At 40.2% G+C, this 19,031-nt stretch overlaps 1 protein-coding gene across 2 annotated transcripts in view; it reads left to right on the top strand.

The window, feature by feature from the left end:
* The window catches only part of GRM8 (glutamate metabotropic receptor 8), an 896,233-nt gene that overhangs the window by 147,455 nt on the left and 729,747 nt on the right, over positions 1–19,031 (top strand). For both annotated transcript variants that reach the window (XM_037836249.1, XM_037836248.1), the window contains exon 2: positions 13,140–13,356. In XM_037836249.1, coding sequence (XP_037692177.1) covers positions 13,140–13,356 — 217 coding nt within the window. The remainder of the gene's footprint in view (positions 1–13,139; positions 13,357–19,031) is intronic.

Below are 19,031 nucleotides of genomic sequence, written 5' to 3' on the forward strand. Positions count from 1 at the left end.
GTGCTGACATGCTTGGGGGAAAAATTGAACCATGGCGGTGATTGCACAGCAAGGAAATCAGCAGAAGAGGAAAATTAAATGCTAGGTGATAGTTTGAAGTCAGCAGTGATGGGAATGAGTGGGTGGGAGAGTTAAATTTTTAAGTGATTTAGCAAATGATGCTAAGAAAGTGCCACAGCATCATTTTGCTTTTTCTATTATAACAAATTGTGATTGATCATTTTTTGGTACTCATGTAAGAAAACCTCTTTACAGAAAATTTTCACTTTTCTAAGCAACTCATTCCAAAGTTGCCCCTATCTTTTGTTTAAAAGAATACTTAGAGATAGATTTAATTTGTAAGTCCCAAGCTGTTTGAAAAATTTGTTGAGAAGGTAGCAAAGATATATCCTCTATTCAGGAATTCAGCAGAGTCCTGGCAGTGGTAGTTAGAAATAATGAAATCAGGGAATGACATTCTCCTCATCTCCCTAGGCTATTAGGTCACTGAGCAGAGTTTTTAGAGGTGGACAGATCCATTTATTTCTCCTTCCTCCCCTGAGAGGTGAAGAAAATGTATATTATCTTGTAAGCCAAAAAAGAAAAAAAAAAAAAGATGCCAGATTATCCTCTGGGGTTAGTTCTAACCTGCTTCTCATGTTTTTTGAAATCCTACCCCAAAGCCTTCACTGTCTGTAAAAATGAAGAGAGTTTTCCTGTCTTTTTAATCACCTTTTGCTTTCCTAAGAAAGCAGATTAAATTAGAGCTGTCCATAATACAAACATAAAATTACTTTTTTCCTGGATGCTTGCCTTAAAGTTGTTTCTCTTATATGGTCTTGTTTTTTTGCTGCATTTATTCATTCTTTCATCTCCATCTATTCATTCATTCTTCACCCTCAGGATTCCAAAATCTGTGAGCATGTAATGCTGAATCCTGCTGATAATTACATAGTTTCTTAAATAGTTCTGTTATAAGAGAACCCATATTACACATATACTATTTGAAAATAGTATTTGTAAAAAATATGGGGAAGCATGGTCTTTGGTTTACTACCTGTCCATTGTGCCCCTCTTCACTTCTACAAATTGGGTGGATTACATGTCTGAAGCAGTTCTGAAGTGAGAGGCAATCTGTGGTTGGTGTTCAGTGTTTGTTCTCTTTTTCCTTCATGTTTCATGTGCCAGCTTAATGTCCCTTCCTCAGGGAAGCCTGCCCTGTCCCCCTGGACCAAGTAAGTTATCTTTTTCCTCCTAGCAGACTGTGCTTTTCTTTCACCACACTCATTACCATTGCTGTGAAATGCTTATTTGGGTGACTGTTGATTTAATGGCTGTCTTTTCCATTTGGCCACATGCTGGTGGTGGCTGGGGGTGGGTGGAGGAGTGGGGAGTGGAGAGGCTGGGGATCAGGAGCTTGGAAGGACCATGGATTGTTTACTGCCATGTTCTCAGGGCCTGTCTGGCACATAGTAGAGGCTAATTTGTTTAGTGAATTAACTAGAAAGTAACCACCAAAAAGACATTTAATTTAACCATTAATCAGAAAAAGTATATATATTTAATTAACCTTTTAATTTGTGTGTAATATTGCAAATGCACTTGTTATAATTTTTTAGAAATCATAGAGTTCTGAAATATAAGGAAATTAGGAAACACAGGGTTCACCTTTTTTTAATAAGAAAAAATTAAAAGTCAGGAGAAACCATAAACTAGGGGAACTGTAAAACTAGTTGGAATATTAAAGTCCCATCCTTGTAAAGTGAAAGCTTTAAATCCAACTTGCTATTAGAACTTTTGGGTGAGTATATGCCAGGTAGCTACTTAAAAATTCCCATGCTACTAGTGACTTGATAGATTATAACAACTCTTTCCCTTAGGAGCTGTTGTGCTTTCTCACTGTAAAATGTAATTAGCAGATGTAAAAAAAGGTTTATTAATCTTATAGACCATAATTACAGTTGTTTATATGTAAATTCTTTTATGCTTACTGATTGTTTGTCTTTCATTATAAATAATTAGGTTAGAAGTCAAATGTCATTACCACTTTGATTAAAATCATTACACTTCATTTTAAAATAGGGTGTTTTAGTTATTTTATTTTCTAAAAAAAAATTCTAACTTAATTGGCCTGGTTTTAGAATTGAAATTACCAATAGCAAACCAAAAAGTATTTGAAAGCATCAGGGTTGGAAAAAGTTATCAAAGTGCGGACTGGAAACCTGCAAAGCCATCCGTAAATTTATTTAAAGTTACTAAAGTTCAATGATTGATGATGTCTGGGCCTGATGGCTCCTGCTTGCTTCTCCAGCTCTAGCCTCTCAACTCTGCCTTCTGTTCTCTGCCCTGGGAGGCGTCTCTGTACAGACAACATCAGCAGGTTCCCTTGCTCCCTTTGGCTCAGTCAAGGGGGCCCAGAAGAAGCTCAGGGAGGGAGGAGAATTATTTCCTTGGCCCCCTCCCTGGGGGGCTGCCAGGGGCTGACTCTGTTCCTACAGGGAGGTAGCTGCTTCTCTCAAGGTAGTTTCCACTCACGACTCTTTCCTTCCAGTATCTCCCAAGGTGACAGCTCCCCTCTCTGGTTCCTCCTGGTTGCTGCTCTCCACCACCACTCCCTACACACTGCCCACACCTTGAAAATAGTCTCTTCATTAAAACCCTCCTGGAGTTACCCTCATTCGAGCATTCCATTTGTTTCCGGTTGCTTCCCTGACTCATACAATACCCTTGAAAAAGTCATGAGAAATGTACCCTTTTACAATGCAGTGAATAGTCAAATGGATTATTTAAAAATCTATAAGTGACATTGTATGTATGATATACAGTTATACTTTCAGGCATACATATATACAAAAATAGACTCCATATTTCAACAAACATGTGCCTCCTATGACTTGGTCTTCTTCGTGTTTGTCACTGAAATTTCAGATTCACCATTAGTAGCAAACATCTTTGAATTATCTGTCTAGTAGTGAGAAAGCATTGACCTTGTCTCCCCTCTCTCTGGTTAACTTTGTGATGGTGCTGTGCACGTGTGAGGAGGAAGGTTCTGGCCAGGGATATGGTCTGTATCCTGACCTGTAACGGAATGAGTCTCATGACCCTAAACCTGCTAACGTGTGGTAGTCAGCTGTGTTAACTAGCCACAGCCCTTTCAGAGTGGGAGTGTATGTAGAGTTTTGCTTAGTCTGCGTAAGCTGATATAGGGAAGTCAAATAAAAATATGGTACAATGACAATGAAATCTCCTTTCTCTCTCTCCCTCTCTCTCTCTCTGTCTCTCTCTCTGGCCTCCATAGTTTCCCATTTCCATAAGCCTCCTCTCCTTTTCTTTCACTAAGTCCCACCATGCTTTAAGACCCAAAAGCTCTTGTCTTCCTCTGTATCAACTGAGAAGAAAGGCAGAGACTGAATTTCATGTTTGTCACTAACTAACAACTTAGCAAGTATCCAAGGTGGGGGCAGGATTGTCTCCAGTGCGCCTTGCTTTGGGAGAGGAATAATACTTTTTCATGTTTCGGGGAGAAAAGTCAGGATGGTCATCACTCTTCTTTATTATTCCACTCTTCACCTCTATATTTTCTTTCTCTTTTTCTCTGTTCTTATTCCATGTTTGTGGAGCCTAGAGGAACAGTGCTCAGGGCAGTGGAAGGAGGGGAGGGCAGTGCTGGGCCTTGACTTCTAGCCCCAACTCCCCTTTTATATCTAATTTCTGATTATATACTCATGTCTTGCCCTAAGCAACCAGTAATTTTAATAGCAGAGATCAGTCAGCTCTGAAAAGACAAAGTTAACGGCTGTCATCATTATGCTTTTTTGGTCCCAGTTCTGCAGCAACAACAAATCTATCCCAGGGACAGGTGGCAGGAAACTCTCTTAACGGTGGCTGCTGTTGCTAGGTCCAGAAGTGCTCAGGCAAATGCTGCCCCCTACCAGAGGAACACAGCTTCAAGCTGATCTGGCACTGGAGAAAACCAATGATGCTATTGAACAGCACGGAGAACCCACGCCCCCAACCTCTTCCACCATTAAGTTCAGCAATCGATGAACAAGGTTGCAGAGATAAAAAGAACAAAAACCTTTTTTGGCAGCAATTGAGGGTGAAGATGTGTTTGACTTAGGTCTTAATTCTGCAAACCTGTATTCAGATGTGTGTGAGTTTCTTGTGGGAAGACTTAAATTTATTAAGATTCTGAGGGGCTTCCTCTGAGCTCTGCTTTAGGTGGCTCATTGCTACCCTTGCCGGAAGTATATTGGCTTTCTTGCAATCTCTGGCCAACCAGAGTAGCCAGAGTGGATGCAGGATGCATGCCGTTTCAAGAAGACAAGGCAAGTTTCAAGCCTACCCAATATTTTGATAAGTGAACAGTGCAAAGCCTTCAAAAAGGCAGCTGATATGGAATTGTAATCTCCTTGAACCATGAAAGAGGGTTTATGAGGTCTGTTCCAGTTTGCTAATGCTGCTGTTATGCAAAAATGCCATAAATAGATTGGCTTTTATAAAGGGGATTTATTTGGTTACAAACTTACAGTTCTAAGCCCACCGAAGTGTCCCAACTGAGGCATCAAGAAAAAGATACCGTCACTGAAGAATGGCCGATGCATCTGGAACAACTCTGTCAGCTGGGAAGGCACGTGGTTGGCATCTGCTGGTCCTTTGCTTCCAGGTTGTGTTTCAGAATGGTTTTCTCCAAAATGTCTCTGGGCTTCTGTCTTTGTTCCTCTCCCTCAGCACCTGTACATCCTTGCTTCTTTCTCCTGGGACATTTCTCTCTAAGAGTTTGGGAGTCCTCCCTTAATTTCTCCAGGACAAACTCTGTACTTCGTCTCTTAGCTTAGCATCCCCAGACATCCTTCTATCTGCATCTCCAAGCATCTCCAAGCATCAGCGCCTGTGTTGGCTCCTGAGCTCTCTTAAATACTCCAGTGAACCAATCAAGACCCACCTTGAATGGGCGGGGTCCACACCTCCATGGAATAACCCAACCAGAGGTCTCACCCATAGTTGGGTGAGTCCCATCTCCATGGAAGCACTCAGTCAAAATGTTCCATCCAATAAGATTGAGTTAAGAGATCATGGCTCTTCTGGGGTCCATAACAGTTTCAGACCGGCACAGGGTCTGAAAGTCTTTCAGCCCCTTTGAGTTTCAGTAACCCCAGTCTCACCCTCTCAGTCATGTACAGTCAGACTCAGTAGAGGCAAGAGTGAGTGAGAGAGAAATAATCACTTTCAGCCCTGCCTAGAATATTCATTTTACGGTAAAGGTAAGCAGGAAGGGGCAAATGATTAATCTGTGACTTTGGCCTTTGACTAGAAATATAATTTTTAATTCTTCTTTAATGACAAATTGAAGTCCATGGCTGTCAAAGTGTTTGCCAAGATAGTTATGTTTTCATGACCATTTTCAAAAAGCTTAATGGCGATCATATGCTTCCCTACGATAATTTTGCAGAGACTACAACTGAAATGACACTAACTTGATTTAGACTGGAATTGTATCACCTCAGCTTGTTAATAGATATCTCATGCTGATCAGAAGTGTTAGCAGCTGAATATATCTTTGAATAATAAAGAAAATGGAAAATGGATAACTTTTTCCTGCAATAGTTTCATAGAGACATCTTTCAAAATTACTCTACATGGAGGAAAACAATAAAAGCATCCCTTGATTGACTGATGGATGGATGGATTCATTTTTCATTCAACAAATATTTATCAAACCCTTACTATGTGCTAGGGAGTTCAGGTTATACCTGTAAACCAAGCTGAGGAGATCCCTATAGAATCTGCTTTTTAGAGGGGGAAACAGCACATACAAATTAGTGACAGGTTGTGATAAGTGCAATGAAGGAAATAAAGAGGGAGATGAGATGATAATGGGGTGTGGGAGACCACAATAGACAGGGTGTCAGGGAAGGCCTGTTTGAGGTGCCAACATGTGAGCTGAGGCCTGAAGGATAAGAAAAGCCAGGACAGCCTTGAGAAAATCATGTGGAACAGGCCTGAGCTTGGAGGAAGAAAGGTCAGGGTCAGGGTATAGAACAGAAGCCAGTGTGGCTGGAGCAGATGATGAGCAGGAAAGTGGTCAGAAGCCAGATCACAAGTGTCCTGCAGCACTAGGTTTGGGTTTTATTCTAAGAGCAATGTTTCAGTGTTTCAATAAGATTTTTTTTTTTTTAAGTTCAGTTTTGGTTGCTGGATGTGGAATGGATTTGAGAAGGGCAAAAATGGGAGCAGGAAGAACAGTTAGGTTATTTGAGGAATCCAGATATCACAGTGGCTTGGGAGTAGGTGTGGCTTTTTCCTCCATATGGCCCAAGGTGGATAAAGGAGCTCTAGCCAGATGTCCAAATGCCAGCCAGCAGGAAAGAAGGAGGGGCACGAGAAGGGCATGTCTTCTTCCTTCTGGATGCATTTCAGAAGCTGCACTGGGAAATGTAGTCTTATAATAAGTGGCCAAGTGCTTTTTTAAAAATTGGGATTTCTGTCTAGAAGTGGAAAATAGGTACTACAGGACAACAATCTCTGCTAACTTATTTACAAAAATATGTGTATATATATTTGTTCATTTTCATTGTTATCAAAATATTCAAGAGACTGTAAATGAATTTCTTTTGAATAGGAATTTTGCCTCTTTGATCTCTAAGTCAAATATTTGGTATTTCTTTGCCTTTGGAAATAAAAGAGTCACAGAGTCCCTAACTAAATGTGGATCAAGTAATTATCTTTATTAAAAGCTGGGCAAGTATCAAATAACTCCCCAGACACACAACTGTCTTTTAAGAACTGGATTGGAGAGAATCCAGCTTGGATCCGAGGACAGAATTTGGGTCTCCTACTCCTATACCAGATCTCAACCTTGGGCCCTACCTGTGGGGAGAACTTTACCTGCAAAGAAGACTTCGAGTCCACTAGTTATTTAACCAGTGGTGAGGGCTTCAGGCCTCTCTCAGACACCTGATTGCCAGTGGAATAGGGAGAAGAGGGGTGGGCTTCCCTCCCTAGATGGGAAGCCCTGTCTGGTGTCTTACCATACAGAAAAAAGAAGCTCAGGGATGGGTGTGGGCAGTTCAGGGATAAAGGGAGAACCTGTTTCCTGCTTATGAAGCTGGCAACCTTCTCTGCTCTTGCCCGATAAGTGAAGAACTGACTCTTGGTGGTTTCCCCTCCCTGCTGAGGAGAGTAAGTAAAGGGCGGAGAGCTAGATGGGAAATATTTGTTCAGAAACTCCTCAAGAGGGGTGAGTGGACAGGAATATCCTCTTCTGTGGGCTGAAGTGATATGGTAGTGGGAGAAGGGAAAGGGTTTTCTCCTAACCAAAACAATGATCAGAAAAGTGGAAGCAAAAGCAATTTTTTAGGAAGGCTATGGCAATAAGTAGCTTGAATTATATAACTAATTGCTTCAAATACGCTTTATTTGGGAAAATGTGGCCTTATTTTAAGCACACACTGTATTATGAAACCTCAGCAGAAAGTAAATGAGAGATGAAGAAAAGCAAAATGACAGGTGTTTTTAAGTGATGCAATTTGATGCCTTAAGGAGCCAAAAGAGGAAGGAAAGGAAAAAGTCATGTGTGGACAGTGGTAGAGAAGACTAGAACAGAAAGGGGATGGAGAAGCCTAAGAGGTTAGGGCAGGCCTGGGGTCGGGATGCACTGCAGGAGATTGTACCTTCTAAAGACCAGTAAAGACCAGTGGGTGTGCTGGTTAGACTGCTGGCACACTCAAAGGAGTGATGCAAGAATGGTTAACAAAAGGACCATTTATATAGTGTGTTCCTGGTTAAGGGAACCAATATAGGATGGTGAAGCACTCAGAAACTAGCAACCATGGAGAGGATTGAAAGGACAAGTGGTGTGGGGGGAATGGTCACTGGAACCTGGTAAGAGATTTAGTTATGGAGAGAAACACTGAGTGGGTGGGGAAGGAGCTGGGAGAATAAATACCCTGACTTCTGTTTCTTCCTGCCCTCCATTTCTTGCTGGTGCCTTTCATTGGCCAAACTCAATGGAAGACAGAGGCAAAGAAGTTCTGGGTGATGCGATCCATAGAGAGCAGCCTCCTAGGATATACAGCAGGTGGAGAAGGGCTGAGAGGGGCAAATGGAGAGTAGCCTGCACAATATTTTGATGGATTGCAGGGTAGGGAGCCACGGGGAAGAGGCTATATCAAAATTCCTATCATTCAGTTTAATTGCTTCAAAAAATTCAAAGAGCACTTGCACTGTCAGGTTCTGGGGATACAAAACAAATTAAAAAGAGACCTCATCCCTAAGAAACCAGCAGACAATTTTGATTCTAATGTCAGATGATAGGGGCTATCGTGCTGGGGCAGCAAAAGACAGCCTGCCTGACAGAGTTAGTGAAAGCTTTCAGGGGGGAGGTGACTGTTGAGCTGATACTGAATTTGTGTAGATCATGGGTAGAGGAGAGCAGAGCGAGTATCCCTATGGTAGATTGAAGTATGCGTTCCAATTCAGACATGTTCTTTATCTTAATCTGCATTCTTGTGGGTGTGAAGCCATTTTAAATAGACTCTCTTGAAGATACTATTTTTAGTTAAGATGTAGCCCAACTGAATGAGGTTGGGTCTTAATCCCAATTACCAGAGGCCTTATAAAGAAAAAGAAACTGGAAGCCAGGATCAGAGAAAGCCACTGGGAGGAGCCTAAAGTCAGAAGTCAGCGGAACTGGAAGAGAAAGAATAGGACATCGCCAAGTGATGAAGGCAGATGCAAGCCAGGAACCCAAAGGAGTCAGCAGGCCAGCATCAGAACACTACAGACTTTGGGGAGAAAGTATCACCTTGCTGATGCCTCGATTTTGGACATCTCCTCGCCCCAAAACCATGAGCCAAAAAATTTCTATTATTTGAGCCAACCCATTGTGTGGAATGGAAAACCAAGCAGCCTGGAAACTGAAGATAATACCAGAGAACAGAATGGGAAAAGGCGATGACACTGTCAGATTAGGGTGTGCTTGTGGATCAAAGAATACAGGAGGCAGGAAGGGGGGATGAGCATAGTCTGATGGTCCTTGTGAGGCAGTCTGAAGACATTGGAGTTTGAATTTTATCCTTTAAATGGGATGGGAGAACTGTTATGGGATGCATTTCCTAATTCTTTGTCTCAGTATGTTTTCCTTCTTTCCTGTTTCTTCTTATCTCCCTCTCTACTTCTCTTCCACACCCTGCCTTTTCTTTTTTACCGTTGTTGTTTCTGGTAGATGGAACCTCAAGGGATGAGGGGATAGCTAGAGTGGATTTGGTGTAGGGAAAAGAAAAATAAACATTCTAGAGTTTAAAAATATTCCCAGTTCAGTTGGCAGTAGGGGGTTAATTTTGAGGATTGCAGAAATATTGGGGGTGCTGACACAAAAATTAAAATGCTTAATGAGCCAATGTTAAGCAGTATATCAGAAGAAAACAAAAATGATATGTGTCCTCATCATGCCTGGAAAAGTTGTTTTGAAATACTATCAGATACCCTGAGTGCATTATTGTAGGCTACTTCTTTTCAAAAATTGAAGAAATGAAAATACGAACAGGTACTTTGACATTGCTTTTCTGCATATTGATTCAGAAGGAGAAAATGATTCTAGACTTTAGGGAGAAAGACCATTGCTTAATTATTTAAACAACCATCTTCTATCTGCACTTTTATTTTATATACTCTTTTACACCTGTTTAATTAATCCTAAACATGATGCTGACTGCTAATTAAACAGTCCTGAAAGTGACTGACTGAAGGTAGTAATTTGAGATAATTAGTTTTGGTTTCAAACACTCAATTTTCACACTTTGTGCTCATTTTTAGAAAGGGATGGCTCATTATTATAGGCAGGGTAGGGGTGTATAAGGTATTTTATTGCTGGACTCTGAGTAGTTGAGGAAGTGGGAGGACTATTATGTATCCAACTAAGACAAGGCAATGCTTAGTGTTACAGAATTTTCTATAGGATGCTCTCCTGTCCATCTGCGCTCTCTCTCTCTCTCTCTCTCTCTCTCTCTCATACACACACACAAACCATACTTACACATATAGACATATAGAGAATTCCTTCCAAAGTGAAGGTCCGCCTTCTGAATTCCTGTCATTAGAATGTAGAAATGCACATTATTTTTTATCTTTGGGAAGGTTTTCCCTAGTAAGGGAAGTTGTTCATTGTTTCTTTCCCAGGTCTTTTAGAAGCAAGAAAACGTGAACAAAGCCAAGCCTGTGAGGTTTGAGATGAGATTGTCCTTGCTGAGTATTGTGCCCTACAAAGGCATAATGCCTAGACAAGGGAACAATCTTCCAAGATAGGGTCAGGTATTTGGCAGAGAAAGCACAGGGACAGAACGAAGACATGTCAGACTGGCTTCCATGGTCCCATGATGTTAATAAGTAAGTTAACATGGTCCCCAGGAAGAAAATAGGGCCTGGAAGAATTTGGGATTAAATATGCTAGCTTGAGTAATCATTTTAGCCAGTAGCTACAGGTTTCACAGAAGCGGAAGGGACTCAGGCAGGAGCCAGTGTTACAGAGCCAACATCCTGGGAGGGCAGGAAAATCCAGGCAGAAGCACCCTGGAGAGTTCCAAGCAAGTTATTCTATATCTGTTCTCTGGATGACAGAAATTTTTTATCTTAGTAAGTTCATTGTCACTTTAGTGGCCACCAATGTGGATCAGGACTCCCTAGTCTTAAAGTTTATTCCGATGTGGAGGGATTTTCAAATATATCAAGAGTGGGGTCAAAACCTCCATGTGGATTGGGAATTGTCTGGCCAGGGGATGGTAGGTGACTCTTGGACTCCAGGGTGTGCAGCCCTGTATGGGAAGGTGGAACTGCAACTCTTTAATGTCAGAGCTCTGACACTAGCTGAAGGGATCTGCTGGAGAGCAAATCTAATTGCTTTATGTATGAATGAAACCTGCAGCTTCAACCAAGCAACCTGTAATCAGGCATCTTGGAGCCACTTTCACCTTTAAACTTTAGCGGAGGAGTGAAGGAGCATAGTTACTCCCAAATTGCTCTTCTCCTTTCACTTTTCATGCTCTCCTCCCATGGCTTTAACTACCTCCTCCATTATATCCCTCCCTGCAAACTTTATCTCCAGTCCCAAAGACTCTCTTAAACTCCAGGTCCCCAAGTCTCATTGCTCACTTTTTAATTGCTTTTGTTCATCTCACAGGAACCTCAAAATAAGCAAATAAAAATTTGAACTTATCATTTTTGCCCTCTAAATCTCCTCCTCTTCCTCTAGCTACCTTGGTCACTAGAAACACCATGTACTCAGTTGTCAAAGACACAAAACTGAGAGTCATTCCACATTTCTTCCTGTCTCCTACACTTGTCCTTGCCCTTTAGATAACTTTAAGGATCTAGCACCTTCCTTTTATCCCTCTGCCGCTCACTGTCTTAGTTCAGTTCTCATACTTTCTTACTTAGACTTCTTTAATAGTTTTGTAACTGGTCTTCCAGCGTCTAGCCTGACTTTCCTTTAATTCAGTGTATCTCTAAGATTACTGCAGTATTTAGCTGCACCAGATTTGTGTGCAGATTCCTGGATCTCTACGTATATAGGACTGGAATCTGTGGGAATGGGGCCACCTAGGTGCACATTAAAACTTGAGGGCCACTGATCTCTTTACTGCTGCCAATATGCTCTTTCTCTGTGCTTCTCCATGGCCTTCATGATCAAGTCCACACTCCTTGTCATACATGACCGGCCCTTCTTAATCTGGTTTTTGTCCACCTTTGCAGTTGAATTTACCAACATTTCACCCTTGGTATCCAACGTTCCTGACATTGAAACACTGCAATTCCTAGAATATACCTTGACCTTCTTGACTCTATGTCTTTGGATATGCAGTTTCCTGTGACCAAAGTGTCTTTTCTTGCTTTCTTACCAGACCTTCTGTATCTTCTGTGCCTTGGTCTAGCTTGGAAGACCTACTCTGTACTTCTTTCTGTGTGTTCTATCATAGTCCTTTTTGTTGGCATAATAAGAGTCCTCACTTGGATATATGAGTAAATGTTACATTTGAGGAGGGGGAGCAATTTATGGCATACGGTTAATTTCTTACTCAGTTCAAGCTTGTTCAGGGAAACACATTAGGAATCCTGGTTTTAAAAATCTTCTAGCAGTTCATCCTGTTTATGTCAGAGAATAGTATCTTTTTTCCTAAAGAAGGTATGGCATGGATTTCTTTTTATTTTTTTAGGGGATTGGTTGGTAAAATGTTTTTGTTAGAGAATATATGGTTGGCTGTTACCAAATCTTGTCATGGTACTCAATGATTGTATCAGTAAGCAATGAATAGACCTAGGAAAACTGTATATTTAAAATATCTTACCAAAATACAATCTTAAGACTAAAATGGTATCAAGTGTAATAAAAGTTCATGTTAAATTCCCTGTTAGTCATTGTATATAGCCTTTCTAGCCTAAGGCCAAAGACAATTCCAGAGGTGACTTTTTCTCTCATTTTTTTCAATCATAATTTATCATGTAAAATAAAAAAGCAACTTTTTTTTTTTTAAACAAACAAACAAACAAACTAGGTGCCATGCCTCCCAGCTAGTAGCCTGATAAAAATCCTGGTCTCATTTCACCCCATCCTTTGCCTCCTTGCTGAATACCGGACAGTACCCATTCTGCCCAAAGAGTGGGGAAACAGAGGGCTAGGAATCTAGAAGGAGTGGTGAGTGGCATCCCCGAGGGTAGAATAATGGTTTTGTCACATGGCAGATAATCAGCTACATTCTATTCATTGCATGTGATAGTTGGCATTGCTGAAATATTTTTGTGCTACCTGGTTTCCCAAACAACTTGACAGGTTTTATAGTAAAAATTCTATTTCTTTATGTCTCTGAAAGACAAAAAAAAGCAACAGTAACAAAAAGTACAAACATTTTGCTTTGGCTTCAGAATCAATGAAATCTGAAGCAAAACTAAATTCTTCCTGTTTAGAAATATGGTGCTTTGAAAGAAAATGAGCCCACAGGCCTCCATAAAATACTTTCTAATTAAATTGGTGATCATAAAACCACATCTTGGCTTCAGGCTGATATATGTGGGTTTCTGGTAGAGTTTCCACTGTTCAGTCGCTTGTGACAATCCATCATTCTACAAGATTCCTCATGGGTTGAAATGGTCTGTCATTTGCTTTGCAGATACCTCAAATCAGCTATGCATCCACAGCCCCAGAGCTAAGTGATAACACCAGATATGACTTTTTCTCTCGGGTGGTCCCGCCGGACTCCTACCAAGCGCAGGCCATGGTGGACATCGTGACGGAGCTGGGATGGAATTATGTGTCTACGCTGGCTTCCGAAGGGAACTACGGAGAGAGTGGTGTGGAGGCCTTCACGCAGATCTCCAGGGAGATTGGTAAGCATAGATTTATCAGACTGTGGTATTGGGAGGCAACAGGTTGTTGATGTCTGAGTACCTCCAAGCACTTTCTGGTCTGTGTGGAACAATTAAGGGATGCATAATAATGCGTGACCTAGGCTGTCCACTCCAGAGGGAAGTTGGGTTTGTTATAAATGATTTTGTTGTTCGTAGGTCTGTCAAGGTGACACTTTGGTGCTAATTTAGGAAATAGAGCTCTTGACTCAGGGGAACATTTTTTAAGTTGTCTGTTTTGACGAGGGTGTTTGCTGGCACACTACAGCCACTGTAAATTTGAATAAATGACATACTATTTGATTGTCCTAGATAGAAGTTTACATTATCAAGTCATTAAAATTAAAAAAAAAGCCAGTGGATTTTAACATCTAACACTAGAGGGATTAAGACTACTAATTATCTTAAAACAGTACTGAAGTAGCCCCCAAGGCTATACTTTACATGACATTCTTCTTGTCATATTTGACTTTTTGCGTTTTTATTCTTACCATAAACCCTGAAGTTTACAGTGGGATGAAGGGCAAGATTTAAAAAGTTGGTCGCAACAAGGCGCAGATGAGGACCGTCCTGGGCTTTTATCAACGTGCTTGTCCAAATATCTGTGGGCAATTCACCAACTTGTGTTTCTCGCCAAGAGGTCGTAAATCCATCCCCCTATTTGGAAAAACCAGAACAAAACACAAAACAACTTCCAGCAGATCTTATTGCTGAAGTGTCAATAATAAATCTTTGTGGATGAAGGGAGGCATATTATTCTCATCCTTAACAAAGATTATTATTCTTATTAAGACTTACTGAACAAAAATTATATTTTGTATAAAAGTAATCACAATGTTTTGTGGAAAAATTAAAAATTAAAGTGTCCATTAACTGTTTTTCAGTAATTTTGAACTTGAAGGAAGAAATTATGCTGATGCTTTATTGTGTTTCTTGGAGGCTTCACCTCAGGGAAAGAACATGGGAGTTATCTGAGCTTAACCAGAATTACCAGGACAAGAGTTTAAAGTTATTAGGTCTTCACTTGAAAGACTTACAGATGCCTGGTATCCATTTTTTTTGGTAGGATACATGATAGGGCATAGACATTTATTATACACAATATTTAGGTATGTTTAACATTTGTTCCTAGTGCTTTGCTGTTGTAGAAAATGTAGAAAAGACCTGGTCTTCTTGGACAGTTTAGGTTGTTTTAATTGGACAACTGTTCACACCTGCTTGATGTGTGTTGATGAAGCCATAATCTTTGCTCTCTGGAATGTTAAGTTACAGTATATCATTATTGCTATAAAAATAGTTCAAAACATTCTGTTGAACTTTAAAGAATGACAAATTATATTATCTTTCTGGATATAAGTTTATCCTTAGAGGAAATGCCCATTCAAATGACAATAGCTTCCAGAAGCAAGGTTAATGGGTTATTTTAGAGCTGATGTCAGTTCTCACCAGGGTGATAATTCAACAAGAGTAGGAAATGCATAGAGTGCATATTGAAACAATAAGTGTTCTGCAGCAACCCTGCACATTCTTCAATTCTAGAACACATTTTGTGCGCATGAAATACATCACTATGAAAATTTCCATGCAGGACGTAATTTGCCAATTTTTGCAGAATCTGATAAAATGCATTGTTCTAAAGGTTTGTTGACATTGCAATTTTATTCTTTTGACTAAAATGAGAAATCATTAGTTTCCACTTTTTAGGGGGCATTGCCATACTTTGGTAATACTGTCACATAAAAGGATTCAGATGGTGCCATTCATTATTCCTGTTTCTGTCTTAGTCATTAGTTTGGGAGAAAATAACATGAATGTCTTGTGTATGCTCCTGATTAGAGCAACATGTTTCTTCTATGCTGATCCTTTTAGTATTCCGTGACTTGGTTGGCTGTCCGTTCTATTTCAGTTCTCACTAATCTGGGGAGTAGAGGAGGGATGGATTGTCAATTAATATGCAGAATACTGAAAAGGCCAAATTAGTACCACACTAGAGTATGCCATGGAATATATTAAATATCAAAATCATCCCTTATTTTAATGACAAAGATGGTTTCTAGAGCAAAAATAGCTGAAAATTAAGTCTTTTACATAACAATGATATTAATGGGAATGGCATGTGGTAGCAACTTAACCCATTCTGAAATTATCTGATGCCTCTAATGTAAATTCATTAGTTCTGTAACATTTGCTGCTTTTAGTACAACATTGATGACATCTCTGTCACTGTGTTAGTAGTATGTTTCTAAAAATCTTAATATATTGACTGCAAAAGAGATGTATAAATTCATTTTCTGGAGTTTCTGCCAATTAATAAGATTGTATATTTTCCAACTCTTATAAATTGTCCTGTGCTCTATTCCCAATTTCTCTCTTTAGCAACACTGATTGCTAAGAAATTTCAGTGTAAATTGAGGCTTCCTACATCTTATCTCTGATTAATTCAGACAGATCATAATGGAATGAAAGTAAAATGAAAATCTGTTTAGAGATAAATTGCTTGTGTGGTTTGATTAGAATGGTTTTCATTTTAGCATCATCTGAAACTTGGGAAATGTCCTTCGTGAATCTGGGTGAATGAGGTTTATGAGTGAATGGCGGTCATAAACACAGACATCTGTGATGACTCTTTTCTAGTTGAGAAGACAGGAGACAGAGGGACAGGAGATACTTGATGAAAGAAAGACATATAGCCCTTTGCCATGCCGCCTGCTATAGTCTCAGCCTAAGCCACCTCTAGACTATAGGATTTTTACTGGAGAAGGCAAAAAACAAATTTGGGATCAACAAAGAGCACAAATTTGGCTGTAGCATAATTGTGTAGTGATTGGAAGCCTTGGCACTGATACACAGTTGATTATTTCAAATCAAGGAATTATAATTTTATCCTTAATTTTCTAGACAATGGAGAAAACTACTAAGGAGGGCTGGATCTATCAGGATGTGTATTTGAGATTGCACTAGGGAGAAATGGAAGAAGCCATTGCAACAGTCTTGGCTTGATATGGGGTAGTGATAATAGAAATGGAGAAGAGGACAGACTTGAGAGACATCTGTGAGGTGGAGTCTATAGACCTTGGTGTAACTGATTGGAAGTAGAGCTTGAAGGTAAGAAAAATAAAATGAACTTGAAATTCTATCCCTGGGCAACTGGAAGAATGCAAAGCAAATAGACAGAAAAGGGATAGTGAAGTGTAAATGTCAGTTTGGGGTGGGAAGCATGGGTTTGATCAGGAGCACATTAAACTTCAGGTACCAGTACAGACATACCCTGGAGATATTGCAGGTTCAGTTCCAGACCACCACAATAAATTGCATATTGCAATAAAGCAAGTCACATGAATTTTTTGGTTTCCCAGTGCATATAAAAGTTATGTTTGCACTATACTGTGATGTAAACTAGAAATATGTTGTACATGCCTTAATTAAAATATGGTACAGAGACTCAGAAGTGAGCACATGCTATTGGAAAAATGGTGCTGATAGACTTGCTTGACACAGGATTACCACAAACCTTCAATTTGTAAAAAATGCAATATCTGTGAGGCACAAAAAAATGCAGCACAAAAAAATGATGTGGGTCTACACGTCTTTATGGAGAAGAGCATCAAGGAACATGTGTCTGAGAGGCAAGGCAGGAGCTCTGATGCAGATCCGAAGCTCCTCCTCATCAAATTAATAGTTTAGGGAGGAAATGTGATTGCTAAGGTCTAACTTGTAGTGTAAGAAGCAAATAGAGCTGAGGAGGAGGCGGAGAAGTTTATATAAAAGTTTATATAAGAAACGTGTGGGAATAATGGTCTGGGCTCAGCATTGGGAACTAAGAGTATGGCAGTGTGTTGTCTTCTCCTGATGGGTTGGTGGCAGTGGGAGGATTCTCAGCATCCTTGAAGAAGGTTTCCATGATGGAAGAAGGTAAAACGAGTTCTTGAAGAAAAATTCAAAGATGTAGAGCAGTTTTTCATAAGAGAACAGTACTTTATGTCAAAGGGCATGGCTGAAAGTATCTGGTACAGTGGTAGGAAATCAAGACGTGTCCTTGAGAGGGGGTAATAGTGAAGAAGGGTTATTTCACCCAGAGAAGTAACTTTCATTGACAGGGATGGGAGGTAGGGAAGAAAAACAGGTTAGCAATAAGAATGAGAGAGGGGTGCTAAGTAGGCAGAATTTGGTTAATGGAGAAGCCTTAATATAATTTTACTCTCCAAGTCCTGACTACTCGGGTAGATGGGCTGACCTAATGTATAATACAGGGTTTCAAACTGGAGTAGGTGGTGGGACACTAGTGTCTGACTTTCCCAGACTTCTGTGTATTCAGTAGTTTCACAGGAGGATCACAGTGGGCTCTGTCAGTAGAGCTGTGTTGACTGTTCAATGGTTCTGCTTTGTGTGATTCCAATGTGCTGCTCTTTATGACGACAACTGGAATATTATGGTGAGATGGTTTGGAGGCTTTTATAGACCCCAGAAAATTATATTCTTAAAGTTAATCCATTCCTGTGGGTGTGAACCTATGGTAGGTGGGACTTTTTGATGAGGTTACTCCAGTTGGGGTGTGGCCCAGGGTGGGTCTTAATTCTCTTATGGCAGTCTTTTATAAATGGGATGAATACAGAGAGACAGGCCCAGAGAGGAAGCCACTGAAGCTGAGAGAGAAAGCCACGGAAGCAAGAAGCTGAAAGAAAGCAAGGAAACCTGGAAGAGAAGGGAGAGACCAGCAGATGCCGCCATGTGTCTGGCTGTGTGACAGAGGAGTCCAGGATCGCTGGCAGCTGGTCTTAGTGAAGAAAGCATTGCCTTGATTTGGACATTTTCATGGCTTGTAAGCTTGTAAGTTAATAAATTCCCATTGTTAAAGCCAACACATTTCGTGGTATCTGCATTTCAGCAGCCTAGCAGACTAAAACGTATGGATATCCAGAGTCCTTTCCAGCCTAATTTATTTTCATTTTCCTCTTTGGCCTCTTTTGGGTAGAGGGAAGGGAATAGCTTAGTTGTTGCTGATTGTTAAGGCTTATCCATGACTCATTTGATGAGCCCTCAAATGGGACCACAACCGTCTATTTCTGCTTTGTTTTAATTATTTGATACAATGTTTCCATGATACTGAAATAAAGGGCTTGATAATATATATGCTCATGCTTTTTTGTCATAAGCTCTGGGGCTTGTAGCTTGTGTCTCAATAAATGAATTCCTTAAAGTCTTTAGACAGGTTCTTGCTCTTTGTCTCACCCCATTATTTTATTTTTAAAAAGAAGACAGGATAATAAAATGTTAATGCTGCCACTATCATTATGAAGGGCAAGGAAGTGAAAGCTTTATCTTTGAAGATGAAAAGAATATGTGAAAGCATTCTCTCTTTTCATTTGGATTTGCACAGTATGGCAACACACCTTCTTTAATCAGTCATCATGTTTATGAATGGCTTATTGAAGATCAACGGGCCTGTAAGTTGTCATGGCATACATTACAGGGGGAAGAATAGACCTGATTCTGTCAAATCTTCTACTGTATGTGACTTTTCCCCTCTAATTTGCAAATGCTGGAAGCTTCTGACTCTTTCCTGACATGAGTTCAGAATCTTAAAATCTCAGAGTTGGAAGGGATCACAGTGGTCCTTGGACTTGGCCAAATTTGTTTGATGTTAATGGAATAAACCA

Source organism: Choloepus didactylus, chromosome 5 (genome assembly GCF_015220235.1).
Source record: "Choloepus didactylus isolate mChoDid1 chromosome 5, mChoDid1.pri, whole genome shotgun sequence".
NCBI lineage: Eukaryota > Metazoa > Chordata > Mammalia > Pilosa > Megalonychidae > Choloepus > Choloepus didactylus.